We start from the raw sequence: 13,969 nt of genomic DNA on the forward strand, positions 1-13,969 counted from the left end.
AGATTGAATGGAAGGATATGGGTTCCTGTTTATGGGGGTCTTCGTGACGTTATCCTTCAGGAAGCCCACAGTTCCCGATATTCCGTTCATCCTGGAGCTGATAAAATGTACCAGGACTTGAAGGCAAACTTTTGGTGGATAGACTTGAAGAAGTCTATAGCCACCTACGTAGCAAAGTGTTTGACTTGTGCGCAAGTAAAAGCTGAACATCAAAAGCCGTCAGGCTTGCTACAACAGCCCGAACTTCCCGAGTGGAAATGGGAAATGGTGACGATGGATTTCATCACCAAGTTGCCAAAGACAAAGAAGGGAAACGATACAATATGGGTAATAGTTGATAGACTGACTAAATCAGCACATTTCCTACCCATAAAGGAGACTCATAGCTCCGATATACTAGCCCAGTTGTTTGTAGATAAGATTGTAGCCCTTCACGGCGTGCCTGTGTCTATCATCTCTGATAGAGATACCAGATACACGTTACACTTTTGGAAAAGTTTCCAACAATCTTTGGGCACACGTTTGAACTTCAGTACGGCTTACCACCCTCAGACAGATGGACAGAGTGAGCGTACAATCCAAACATTGGAAGACATGCTTCGTGCATGTGCGATCGACATAGGTGGTAGTTGGGATAACCACCTACCATTAGTCGAATTCTCCTATAACAACAGCTACCATACAAGCATTAAGGCTGCACCTTTTGAAGCTCTATATGGTAGAAAGTGTAGAACGCCCGTTTGTTGGGCAGAAGTTGAAGATGTCCAGATGACAGGACCTAATATAATATTTGAAACGACGGACAAGATTGTCCAAATTCGCGATCGATTGAAAGCTGCCCGAGACAGACAGAAGAGCTACGCAGATTTGAAGCGTAAGCCTTTCAATTTCGAAGTAGGCGACAAGGTTTTGCTTAAGGTATCACCCTGGAAGGGGGTGATGCGATTCGGTAAGAAAGGCAAGTTAAGCCCGAGATATATTGGACCATTCGAAGTAATCGAACGTGTCAGATCGGTTGCCTATAAGTTAAACTTACCGGAAGAGCTCAGTGGTATCCACAATGTGTTCCACATCTGCAATCTAAAGAAGTGTTTCGCTGATGAATCACTAGTTATACCACATACAGATGTACACATCGATGAGAGCTTAACGTTCGTTGAAAAACCTGTGTCGATCGAGGATCGACAGGTTAAGAAACTTCGCAGGAAGTATATACCGATTGTGAAGGTAAAATGGGATGCCCGTAGAGGTCCCGAGTACACGTGGGAGGTAGAGTCCACGATGAAAGAAAAGTACCCTCAGTTATTTCAATAAATCTCGAGGTCGAGATTTCTTTTAAGGGGGTGAGAATGTAACACCTTGAAAATTTGTGTCCAATAAATAAACGACACGTGTCACTTACGACAAAAGTATTATAAACCCGGATCTAATTAAAGATGTATGGTAGGATTTTTGAACATGTCGACATGTTAATTTATACCTCTGAACGACTTCATTATAAATCCCAAGACCCTAACATGATTAACAAACATCTAAAATACCTTAATCCGGTGATTACTAAAAATGATGAATGCCAAATTTGCAAGAATGGATCCTATGAAAATAATGCACGTTAAATCTTCATTCATGAATCCTATCATTCTTCAAATTCAATTATGTTGCATGATGGGGTAGACAACTGTACAAGCATGGGTTAAAGGCATTTTACTGGTAATTCATGGCCAGAAATCATTCATATCAAGTTGTCTGTTCAAATGCATGAAAGGTTATATTTTTGCTTCTGACAAGGGCTTACGGACCGCAAGGGTCCTGCCTTACGGTCCGTAAGGTGCGAAAGGTTAAAATTTTTCTCTGTCAAAGGCTTACGGACCGCAAGGGCCTTGCCTTACGGTCCGTAAGGGATGCCCAGCGACAGCAGCTTGGCTGTTGGCTGTTGTAAACGGTAAAACAGCATGGTAAGATATTTTAAGAGACATGGGCGACCCCTAACCCATCCTAAACATTAGGAGACACTTGTAAATGATCTCGATCACCCCATAGACTTAGTTGTCACCTTTTTGGAGGATTTAGAACACTATAAAAGGCCAATGTGTTGCAACCAAGTTCTTCACACCTTCATTCTGCTTTCTGATCATTTCTGAGGCTCAAGCATTCTCTCTAAGCTTCACAAGTCGTGCATAGGACTCTTGTAAGTATGTTTAACCCTTTGTGGTTTAGTTTTTGCTTAGTTATAGCTTAAAAGTCAATCCGTCATAATTAACGATTAACTTAACGGTTAATCACAAATGGTCCAGTGATTAGCCGAATCAAAGGTAGTTATATGTTGGTAATCATGTGGGCTTTAAACCCTTAAAAGGGCACCCTCTGATTCCCACTCTAACTAGTCCAAATGTCGAGTCAAACTTGCTTAGAAAAAGTCAACAGAATGCTAAATTGTGATTTTATGCATAATCAGTAATGTAGATGACGTGTAACCTATTTTAACACTCATACAACATGATAATAAGTATATTAACTAGTCTAAGTTTGTTTGATCCGACCATTTACTATTTTAACCCGGTTCGGAACCGAAAGACGCAAAACTTTGACTTTTGCTTTGACTTCAGTTCTGATCCGTTTTGGCATGATTTAGATATGCCTTAGGACTCTCTTAGGACCAGGTTACATGATGATATAACCCTCTGTGACCGGTTCGTTGTTTGTCCGAGTCTTTCACACATTTCCGTTAAAAGCTCAAAAGTTGACCATAACGCCCTTTTTACTTTAAAACGAGAATTTTTGATATGTGAAAGGACAATAACCTTAGTTACTGATTTCTAAGCATGTCCCTAAAATTTCACGTCAATCCGAGGTCTAGAATAGGAGTTATGCTAAATAGCGCAATTACGGAAACTTTAGTAATTAAACGGCGCAATTAGCATAAAACCTATCTAAACCCAAATTTCGACACCAAACCTTTTACACACTAATATAAAATAATATTTTGAGATTTTTTAAAGATTTTTAATTATTTTTAACCTGCTCATAACCTGTGGTTATGGCATCGATTCGGTAATTACCGAATATACCCTTTTCGGACATAACTTGAGTTCTACATGGTATTTTGACCCGATTCCAGTTGCTACTGATTTTAGATAATAAATAGAGTATTTTGGACTTTATAAATTGTTCGGAAAACTCAGATTTCATGTAGAACTCGGAAACCTCTTTTATAACCTTTAAAATGACCAAAATACCCCTACGAGGCGTATATTGGATTTAAACTCGTTACGGGCATAATGGAAGGTATCCTACTGATACCACAACCTCTTTAGAGCATAATAAATTAGGAAACCTGTGTAGGACTCTTACGGTTACCCGTTACGCCTTTTGCGCGCACGGTTCGGTTTATGTAACTAGTTTACATAAGCTAGCCGAAACAGGTCAAACCTTATCGTTTTTACTTCAAAATCCAGAGAGTGGTTATATTACCCATATAAAACAAGTCTTCAAACTTGTTGGGTCCAAACCACATTCCATTCCCGGTTTTCGCCTTTCACGCGATTAAACCGTAATTATCCTTTGAAACTGATCGGTCTAAGCTAAGGCTAAATTAAAGACCCATTAGGATTCTAATAGGTTATTTTAAACCTTCATTCCAGAATAGGAGATCAGTAAAAGATACTTGCATTTGTTTGATTGAGGTTATTACTTGCTCAGGTAAATACTTTTAACTTATTTTCCGTTATACGGGCTTGGGTTACGGTATTTAAAATACCGCTTGGTCGGGCAATTGACCCCAACTCATTAGTAGTTGGGTATTATCAATGTGACCCGTTTAAAAATTGGTTTTGTTGGCTTTACGCCTTTGGGAGCTTGATGACCATGTCCCGGATATCCTTGGCAGCATTTTACGAAATGGCCACGATCTTGACACGCGAGTGTAGGCGTACACCCGACAATGTGTCCATAATTATAAAGGTATAACCGTTGGTTTTCCCGCCACGGTTTTATGCTATGTGGTGTTTCAATTAACCTTAAACCCGGCACGACCCGGACGACCGAACGCATAGTGAACATGTAATTCTTTTACAAGATTTAATTAATAAATTATCCCAAGTTATAAAGAGTTTGTGCCTTGTGCATTCAAATCAATTTTATTAAACATTTTACAAAAGTGTCGGTTGAATGTATTTACCAGTGTAAACTGACGTATTTTCCCAAAAGATTAAATGCAGGATCTACACGAAATAGGCTGGCCACTCCTTAGCATCGTTAGAGTCTCGCAAGCTTGGGATGCCAATATCTGTTGAACAATATTTCTATTTTTATTTTGATCCCCTGTGGATTTATTTCGACTATTTGTGATACTTGGATATTACAATCGATGGTTGAAATATAATCTATCTTTATGCTTCCGCTGTGCATTTAAATATTGTGGTTTGACTATATTGTTGCCAACTACGTCACGGTAATCCCCCACCGGGCCCACCGGTGAAACACGTGGAAATCAGGGTGTGACATTAGCAATGCTAACCCTAATTTTCCAATTTGGGTGTAACCCAAATGAATGCTTCTCTGGCTTTAATCAAATCAATTTCAGATCATGTCAAAAACATCATAAAAATAAAAATAACAAACTGCAAGTATTGAAATATACGATACTTTTATCATATTCTTACCTCCAAGACCGTCAAACACGTTGTAAAACAGCCAGAAGACGCAAGGGGAGATGATACAACCCATTGCAGTCCCAATCACTTGGCTACCAAACATAGACCGGGGTGAAGCCAAGGTCATGTAACCAGTCTTGAAGTCCTGTGTTAAGTCGGAAGCGGTTGAGACGATGTTCTCATGACCCCACACGCTGCTAAGCCCGCCAGTACACCACCCTTTGACCCACCAGCCCACGCTCCAATCACAAATATCGCAAGCTTACCATAGGTCGATGCTAATGACCAGTCGGTGAGCCCGCATCCAAAAGCGTTACAGAACGCTAAAACCGGGGCGCATACGTAAATAGCAGCGACGTAGTACCACTTGAGCTGGTGGAAGATGTGTGGAAGACAGGAAGAGTGATAATGGAGACAATAGCAATGGTTAGTTAGCCAACTATCGCGATCCACATAGGAATCTGATCTTTGAGAAACAATCGAGTGCGTTTTTGGTCATCATAAGACAGGGAAGGAAGATCGGGCAATGAGATACCGGTAATGGCTTCTTCCGCTTTGGTTGTATCGTCATTGAAATGGCGATATAAGCCGGACAAAGTGTAATAAAGGAGCTTTACGAAGTTGTAGAGCCCGTCACCGAGGATCATGGCTAACAGCGTAAAGAAAATGATCTGAAATTAAACAGCCTGCATAAAGAAAACGATGCATATATAGCAACGCTAACCCTAAATTTTCCAATTTGGGTGTAACCCAAATGAATGCTTCTCTGGCTTTAAACTTGCTGAGAAATAACAAACAATAAACTAAAGAAAAGATACAATTTCACACCTGATTTCAAGACCAGATGACTCACCATTTCGAATTGGTTGAATCCCCTTGATTCATGGGTGTACTCACAAATCACAAAAAAAAAAAAAAAAACGGATTTAGAAAATCGCAAATAACATACTTATGTTCTCAAAAACGTCATGTCAAACCCGTTGAACCGGCCAATTTGCTTCTGATTGAGCGTTTTTTTTTTTTTGTGGGAGAGAGTGAATGGATGGAAAAGATATACTCTATTCGCCGAACATGGAAATCCTCTTTCTACCACATTAGAGATTGAAAATTAGGAAACCCTAAATCAAATGAAAACATTAAATGCGTTATAGAATAACCCAAATAAAAAAAAATGAATTTGGGTGAACAACTTGAACTTGAAGAGATCCTTTATCATGGTTTGGTTTGTAACTGAAGATCAAGAACTAAGAAATTGATTCACATAGCAAAAACCTATAAAAATAACATAAAAGTAGGGATGATTTATTTATCTGATTGAATAACATCATCAACCCCAATTTGAAACCCTAACTTGCAGGTTGAATAGGTTGTGGTAGAATTGAGTAGGCAATTCAACTGAGTGGTAAGCACATGACCGCCATGGCAGCAAAACGAACAGACACTAAACTTTATAGTGTTCAGGGGAAGCGAGGAAGATGACCGCCTAGTAGCAAATGAAGCTTCTTGTTGTTGGTTTTGTGTGCGTAAACAATAGATGGATTTTGGTAATCCCAGGGTACAAATTCTGTAAATACGTAAACAGACAATGAACTATATACAATTATATTTGTTGAAATCAAATGTGATGAATTACTTACGGAGGACGTCCATGCTTCAATTCAAAATCCAAGCGTTGGTATATGAAGTTGGAGGTGGTTCGCGGTTGTAGTAGCAAGGATTCAGGAGGAGAAACAGGAGAGTGGGGTAATTGGCTAACTGCTCTCGTAAAAAAAAAACAGTCAAATTCTTAAGGTAACCGCCTAGTTATTATGGCTGAAATTTAATCTCGGAATTACCTACCTTCAATCAACAGTCCAAATCAATCCCAAAACGGTTAAAGGTGACATTTAGGTGGTTGAGTTGTGGAGATAGTGGGCAGCAAAAGGTGGAGGTAACCACCAGCTGCGAAAACCGACAATAACCGCCGGGAACCGCCACAAGAGCGGTTACTTTTGTGAGTTTAAACGGACGATATTTAATCTCAGCCGGATCCAACGGTGGAGATTAAATAGAGAGTTGGTTAGACTTAATGGGTTTAATATATGTATATATATATATATATATATATATAATTCAACTAACTGCCATTCTTCCCTTATGCACGTAAAGGTTTCATGATACCATCAACCTTCGTATCAACGTATATCTTTCTACCATTTTTAAGTCAAGCTTACACATTCCATGGGATTTATCTTTTGCTTTCTAACATTTATATGCCTCTCTACACTGATTAGTTTCAACTACCCAAATAAAGTTCTGAAGGGGTATGGTTTCAGATCTCGCACTAAAGCGAACGCGAGTGACCATCACCCTTATCAAATACTCCCATCAACAAGGATTTATCTGCGTCCATGCTGGCACGCGCGAACGCAGTTAACTGTTCCAATCGGTCTAGTGATGAGAAAATGGTTGTTTTCATCACAACAAGGGATGCGGTAACAACTGTGGTTACCACTAACAGCGATGTGGCCCAGCACCTGCAACCTAAAGATACTTTCGTCATGACAAAGGACGCAGAAACAACCGCGGTTACCGCACATGGCGATGCGGCCCAGCACCACATCCTACTGACGACGCGATTGGGACTGAGACTTTGACTTAAGTGTCCAAAACAGCAAGTGGCACTGACAACAGTCACCTGTCCAGCCCACATGTATGGAACGCTGGCGAACAGACTGACAGCCACAGCAGGACGTGGCATCATCTCCGCGACCTACGCGCCTGACATACCTACAAAGGGTTGCGCGTTGTCAGTCTAGCCACTCAATTACCCTCCTTCACTCTTCGGCTATAAATACCCATACCGGACTAGGTTTGAGGTATCGCTTATCTGCTTTCTCTCACACTTACTACACACACACACTTTGCTCTCAAGCAAGTACTGATTCTCACGCCGGAGAGTGGTAACAAGGAGCACCCCACCCCATCCTCATTGTTACGAGTCACGGTGTGTTTCCTTGTGCAGGAGACAGGTCAGCGGACGATCCAGACGACGATCCTCGAAAAGAAGAGATTAACCCTACTTGACGAGACCAGTGAATTAACCTCCCCGGTTAACCACTGTTTCATCAAGTTCATATCCTTTAATGATAATGAGGTGGCAATCTATTGTGGGAGTTTGAGGATCAAATTCCGACACCACCTGATTTACTCGTGTTTTACCTCTATTATCCCTTATGTTGGTTGTGGTATTGGTAGATGAGGGACGCCCAACGGTGGTGTACACCATTTTTTTCAATACATTTCAACTATTAAGATATATCCCTCTTTAGAATTTGGGGAAAGTGTATGAACTCATCTCGACACCTAGAACTTCTTGCTTGCAAGTTCTTCTCCTAGAACTTTTTAAATGATATTACGCTTTTAACCCAAATCTATTTAATCTTTTACTTTAACGCAAAAGTTTTCTTTTTTTGCAATTTAACCTCACAACTTTTTTACTTTCAACTTTGGTCCCCCACACTTTTCATATTTCACATATTTTTCGTTTTACGTTTTGTTTTAAATTTTGCGAGTTATCACGGCGTAACGTGCGTGTGTGGTTCAACATTTTTACATTTCGTTTTACGCTTCGTGCTCAAATTTATGAGTTAACACAGTTCAACGTGCATGTGTGGTTCAACGTTTTTACGTTCTCTGTTTTTTTCCCGTTTGACAGGCTCGTTACAACGCGTGGGGTCCTAAATCGACTTAATTATTACTTTCTATGTTTTACATTGCAGACTAATTTTTATTCACATTAACACCCCGTAACTTCCATATTGGTTGTCGTTGGTGATGGTAGCCTTGATGCTATTAGGCATAGTTTTATGCCCCGGCCACATTGTGGCGGGTGTTAAATTTTGTTCTTACTGAAATAATAGCAGGATGCCCGCGTGATGCGGCAGGAACGACACATCGAATTGCAATACGCGTTTTTTGTCAGTTTTCTTATTCATAGAATATTTATCGTAGCATAATTGTGATAGATATACATCAAAAGCGAAGTACTCGGGTAATCCATATTATTGTGTTGTGCATGGTTCGGCCGGTTCAGTTATTATCCTCAACCGAAGCCGAAACCAAAGTCATCGGTTAGTCTAATTTATTAACCAATCAGTTTTCGGTTAATCACTTCGGTTTGTTCGGTTAGATTGACGGTTTTTTGTTTGGTTCATTTAACTTCAGTTAATAGCAAAAACAAACTTGGGCTAAAACTTTTGCTTAGAAATATATGAAATTGAGGTATAAATACATGAAATTAAAGTATAAATATAGGAAATGTAGATATAAAATACGAAATATATGCACCGGGGGTATACAGGCTAAGAAATATACGAAAATATGGATGATTCGGTTCGGTTCAACTAATTTTGGTTAATCGAGAGTACAAAAAAATTGATAACCGGTTTTGGTTAATTCGGTTTTCAGTTAGTTTAGTTTTTGGTTGATTTCGGTTCGGTTTCATCTGTTTTCGGTTTGGATTAGTTTAATGATTTAGTTATTGCTTACCAATAACCAATTTTGGTTAATAATCGATAGTTACACGCGTGATGCTGCAGGAAACCCAAACATTGCCACAATGTGCAGTGTTCGGCTAGTTAGATTATTATCCTCAACCAAAATCGAGGTCATCAATTAGTCTATTTTATTAACCCGTCCGTTTTCAATTAATCGGTTTGTTTTATTCAGTTAGGTTGATGGTTTTTGGTTTTTGGTTTGATTCATTTAATTTCGGTTAATAGCCAAAATCAAACTTAGGCTAAAATTTTTGATAGTACATGAAATTTAGGTATAAATACATGAAATAGAGTCATCTTAGGCGAAAATTATGTATGTTTTAAGGGCATGTTTGGCTAAGCTTTTCCAACCCAATTTATGATTTATTGACTTAATCAAAAAGCTAAAAAGGAGTTTTAGTGTTTGGTAACCTAAAAGTCATTTTCAAAATGACTTTTTGAGAAGGAGAAAAAGTCATCAAAAAGTCATTTTTGAGGGATAGATTGGAGTGATTGGTGTTCGTTTGTAAATATGTAATTTTCTTGTAGTTTGTTTTTGTCGGCCCGACTTGGGTTGGCGGTTTGTTAATGAAGTTTACCTTTCAAAAAAAAAAAAAAAAATCATTTTTGAGAAGTTAGTATGTTGTGACTTTTTGAACTAACTTATTGACTTATTAGCTTTTAGTCATTTTACATCAATAAGCTAAGCCAAACACTTTGTAAAAAAATAACTTATTGACTTATTGACTTTTCCCACCCTATAAGCTTATTCAAACACTTTTTTAAAAACTTCTTTTCAAAAAGTAATAAGTCAATAAGTTCTTTTACACAAAAAGTCCTTTTTAGGTAAAATAAGCTTAAAACATGCCCTAAATTGACTCATCTTAGGCGAAAATTATGTATGTTTTAAATTGAGTCATCTTGTAGTCTATTTACGCCTTTTCCAATTACCTCAAGTATATGAACACGATATTGTTAAAATGTAGCTAGAAACAACCCTTGTGTTGACGTTCTTAAAAAGCAGCTACATCTTATCCTACTCTCTTGTTTGTTTTTGTGTTGGATAAAAGTTTCTGAAACTTAAAAAAGAAGTTATGAATTTTATAGGTCTAATGATTTAGTATTGATTTACATAGATTAAAAATCACTGGTAACTATTTGACTTATTTAATTTTTTTTAAATATTACTTACGATTTAAACTAATTAAAACTAGAGGTGCTAAAAGGGTCGTGTTTATAGGTTGGCTGGTTGAACCCGAACATGACCCGAATCTGAAAATTGTGTCAAACATGTGAGCCCGAACGCTTTCGGATATTTACCGTTCGACACGAACCCGACCCATTCAACAAAATACAAATATAGTTTAATTATAAAGTCTTATGTCAATTTATCTTTTAAGTTTTAGATTTTAGCATAAACCATCCAATCAACTTAGTTTAAGACATAAAACACACACTAAGAAAATAAACAAAAAAATTAATGGGTTAAACGCGTGAACCTGTTGGGTTGACACAAATCTGACTCATTTAGCTAACCATATTTGCGGGTCCGACCAGAAAAAAAAAGACCCGAAACCATTTACACTAAATCCAAACCTATGAGTTTCTTGTTAAATTCGTGTCGTGTCGTGTCATGTCGGAAATAGTAGTGTTAGAACTTTAGATGGACATCTTAAAAAACTCTCAAATACCCGGCCCAAATAGAAGTCCAATCTTGGAGGCTGGACTCTTGAGCTTTACCACATCCCAAAAATCCCTTCACTAGGTTCTTGATACCCTGGCCTTCTGTATACATCTTCAAGCTAAAACCCACATAAAAAAATGGCTTTTTCTCCCAAGTTTCTTCAAAGAGTATCAAGATCACTCAATTCCATAAACAACTGCCGATTATTATCATCTTCTATAGATTCTAGGGTTCTTTTTCAACATTCAGAGGCTGCTAGTCGCCCTTGTTCTTCCTTTGTTCATAACAATAACCACTGTCATGTTTTCAGTAGAGATTTCTGTTCCCGGACCTCTAGTTTTGACCAGATTAATTCTCAAGGACCTGCTGCCATTGATTACAGGTTTGTTATTTGATCATTCACTCTTTGTTGGTGACCTTTATTCTGTTCTGTCATACACTGTACCTAGGTTAGTTTTGTATAAATTTTGGTCTGATTAACGTTAATGTATTGATGATTGAACTCTGTACTAATGATTACAATTTGGTACTGATAAATAGGATGAAAGCATTACATTAGTTCCAAATTGAAAGTTCCTGGTTTGTTAAAAATAAGTTTTAAATTTGTTTGTAATGTAACGATACTGAAAAGATTAACCTGAACCACGGTAACACCTTAGCAAAATCCCACATCCGCGCCTGAGAGATTCTTGGTTCATAATGAATGCCATGCCTCTTGAATCAACAACGCGTTTTGGGCGCATTGGTTGTGGAACACATGAAAACTCCAAAACCAAATCCGTGAGCTAAGTAGTTAATGCGGTAAAATATCGGATATCGGTCAAGGACCGATATTTGAGATATCGGTTATCGTGGTGGGATATCGGTAATTTTAATATCATGCTAAATTTATATATATAGCAATTTAACACTAACAATTGTAACAATTAAGAACTGACTAAGACTTAAGACACTAACATTTAACAATAACAACTAACAATTAAGACTTAAAACACTAATAGCAGCAATAAGAAGAAAAATGAACGGTAGAAATAAGAAGAATGGTACTGATATCGGGAAAATCGGTGATTTATCGATCAAATATCGGTCCTATATCGGTCAAATATCAGACAATATCGCTGATATTATCGGTACCGATATTCTGACCAATATTTTGTACTGCTATCTCGGCGGGGGACTGATAACCGGTATATCACTAATATATCGGGATATTAACTACATAGTCCATGAGTTCATGGATGAGCAACCCATCTTCTACTTTTCACATCCCAGATGCACGTTGTATGATATATTCTAGAATGTGGGCACCTATCTTTTTTTTGTACGTTTTTACCCCATGTGTGATGTGTTTCATGTTTCGTTTTGAAAAGTTGGTTGATTTGTATTAAAAGAGAAACGGTGCTCATATAATTAGATCAACCTGCATCACTTTGATTAAGGAAGGCAACCATTATAAAATTTTTCAGTTATCTATTGTTTTGTAATAGGAAGAAGTTGAAATTGCTAATAGTTAATGTGCATACAGTGCTTTGCTACAGGAGGATGAATTTCATAAACTAGCCGATGCAACAATTCAAGATTTGTTGGAGAAGATAGAGGTAACCATCTTAGTGTAAAGTGCTTAAACTTTTCCAAATTTCGTTGCTTATGTATTCCTTTAATTTTTAGTTTTTTGATTTGATGGTTAGATAGGCTCTTCATAAGCTAGATACAAAGAAGCATTACCATTAATATAAACCACCTTTCTTTATCCAACTGAATCAAATTGCTTACGTATTCCTGTTGACCTCATTCATACATTGTGAATGTTTAGCCTCGGTATAATCGTTGCTGAAGTTCCTGTGCTCCTTAGTTGCTAGTTTAGCAGTTTTACATGATAACCCAACGCCAATTTTAGTAAAAATGGGTTGGATGCTACTTGTTAATGACTCAAGTTTTTTTTTCTTCCATTTAACCCCATGTCCATAACAACGCTATAGGCAAGGTTTAAAAGAACGGAAACGAGTTTTGAAGCGTTTTCCCTTCGCCTCACGAGGCGTAAGCCCGAGGCGGAATTAAAAAATAAATATAAAAATTATATATCTTATAAAAATAATAATACTAACTAAATTCATCATCAAATTCATCAAAATGATCAAAAACACACATAAAAAAGACATAAATTGCTTGAAATTGACACAAAAATTCAAAAACATCAAAAACAAGTATCAAAAACCCCTGAGGCGCACGTACAACATAAACCCCCTGAGGCACGCCTCAGAATCGTTTTTTGGGCGTTTCGCTTGGAGGCGCGCCTGGAGGCGCACGCCTCAGCCGTTTTTTAAAACTATGGCTATAGCCTATAGGTCTGTTTGGCAAAATTATTTGCTGAGTTTGTTTATGGGCTATTAATCCTGTACTTACTGTATTTATATACATACATAATTATACATATAGTTATAATACATATATTATTTAGTAGTTTTTACTTTTTATCATAAAGTTTACCAGAGTTAAACCATGCTTGCAAGACCTTTGTGTACTGGCAAACTTATTTCGACCCTATATTCTTCTTGTCTGACAGGAATATGGTGATTCTGTGGACATAGACGGTTTCGATATAGATTATGGGGTTAGATTCTATTCCCAAATAACTTTTCTTCTTATCTTTAAGTTGTTGATGATTGTTTATATTTTATATAGCAATTTTCTTTTGATTTTGACAGAACCAAGTTTTAACCGTAAAGTTCGGTAGCTTGGGAACCTATGTGTTGAACAAACAGACACCAAACCGACAGATTTGGATGTCGTCTCCTGTGAGGTACAAACCTTCTTGATTTCATCTCGGTTTATATATGATATTCACGCGGTTTAATATTTTACGTGCAGTGGTCCTTCAAGGTTTGACTGGGATCGGACCGCTGAAGCTTGGATATACAGGCGGACAAAGGCGAAACTTCTAGAAACATTGGAAAATGAGATTGAACAACTGTGTGGTGAGCCCATAAAACTTTCTTAAATCTTCCAAATGTAGTCCTGTGGAAGCTTCTAAAAGGTCACATTAACCCAATCTTACTAAACCATTCTAGTGTTGATTTCTACTCTATGCAATAAAAGTTGTGTACTGTTATGGTTTT

General features: G+C 37.8%; 1 protein-coding gene and 1 pseudogene across 1 annotated transcript; one reads left to right on the forward strand and one right to left on the reverse strand.

Moving 5' to 3' along the window:
* Positions 1 to 4,274: 4,274 nt before the first annotated feature.
* LOC118488812 lies at positions 4,275 to 5,537 on the reverse strand (annotated as a pseudogene).
* Positions 5,538 to 10,892: 5,355 nt separating this feature from the next.
* LOC110923051 (frataxin, mitochondrial) lies at positions 10,893 to 13,969 on the forward strand. The gene is made up of 5 exons (XM_022167237.2): positions 10,893 to 11,235; positions 12,379 to 12,451; positions 13,417 to 13,464; positions 13,559 to 13,653; positions 13,722 to 13,969. The coding sequence occupies exons 1-5, from the start codon at positions 10,991 to 10,993 to the stop codon at positions 13,849 to 13,851; spliced, it is 591 nt and encodes a 196-aa protein (XP_022022929.1). The 5' UTR covers positions 10,893 to 10,990; the 3' UTR covers positions 13,852 to 13,969.

This window comes from Helianthus annuus, chromosome 17 (genome assembly GCF_002127325.2).
Source record: "Helianthus annuus cultivar XRQ/B chromosome 17, HanXRQr2.0-SUNRISE, whole genome shotgun sequence".
Lineage (NCBI taxonomy): Eukaryota > Viridiplantae > Streptophyta > Magnoliopsida > Asterales > Asteraceae > Helianthus > Helianthus annuus.

What these genes read in the sequence shown, in the direction of transcription:
- LOC110923051 (XM_022167237.2), top strand. Translation starts at nt 10,991, where the DNA reads ATGGCTTTTTCTCCCAAGTTTCTTCAAAGAGTATCAAGATCACTCAAT. An exon ending in CCTGCTGCCATTGATTACAG is followed by an intron (nt 11,236 to 12,378) that starts GTTTGTTATTTG and finishes ATGTGCATACAG; the next exon opens with TGCTTTGCTACAGGAGGATG. An exon ending in TGGATGTCGTCTCCTGTGAG is followed by an intron (nt 13,654 to 13,721) that starts GTACAAACCTTC and finishes TTTTACGTGCAG; the next exon opens with TGGTCCTTCAAGGTTTGACT.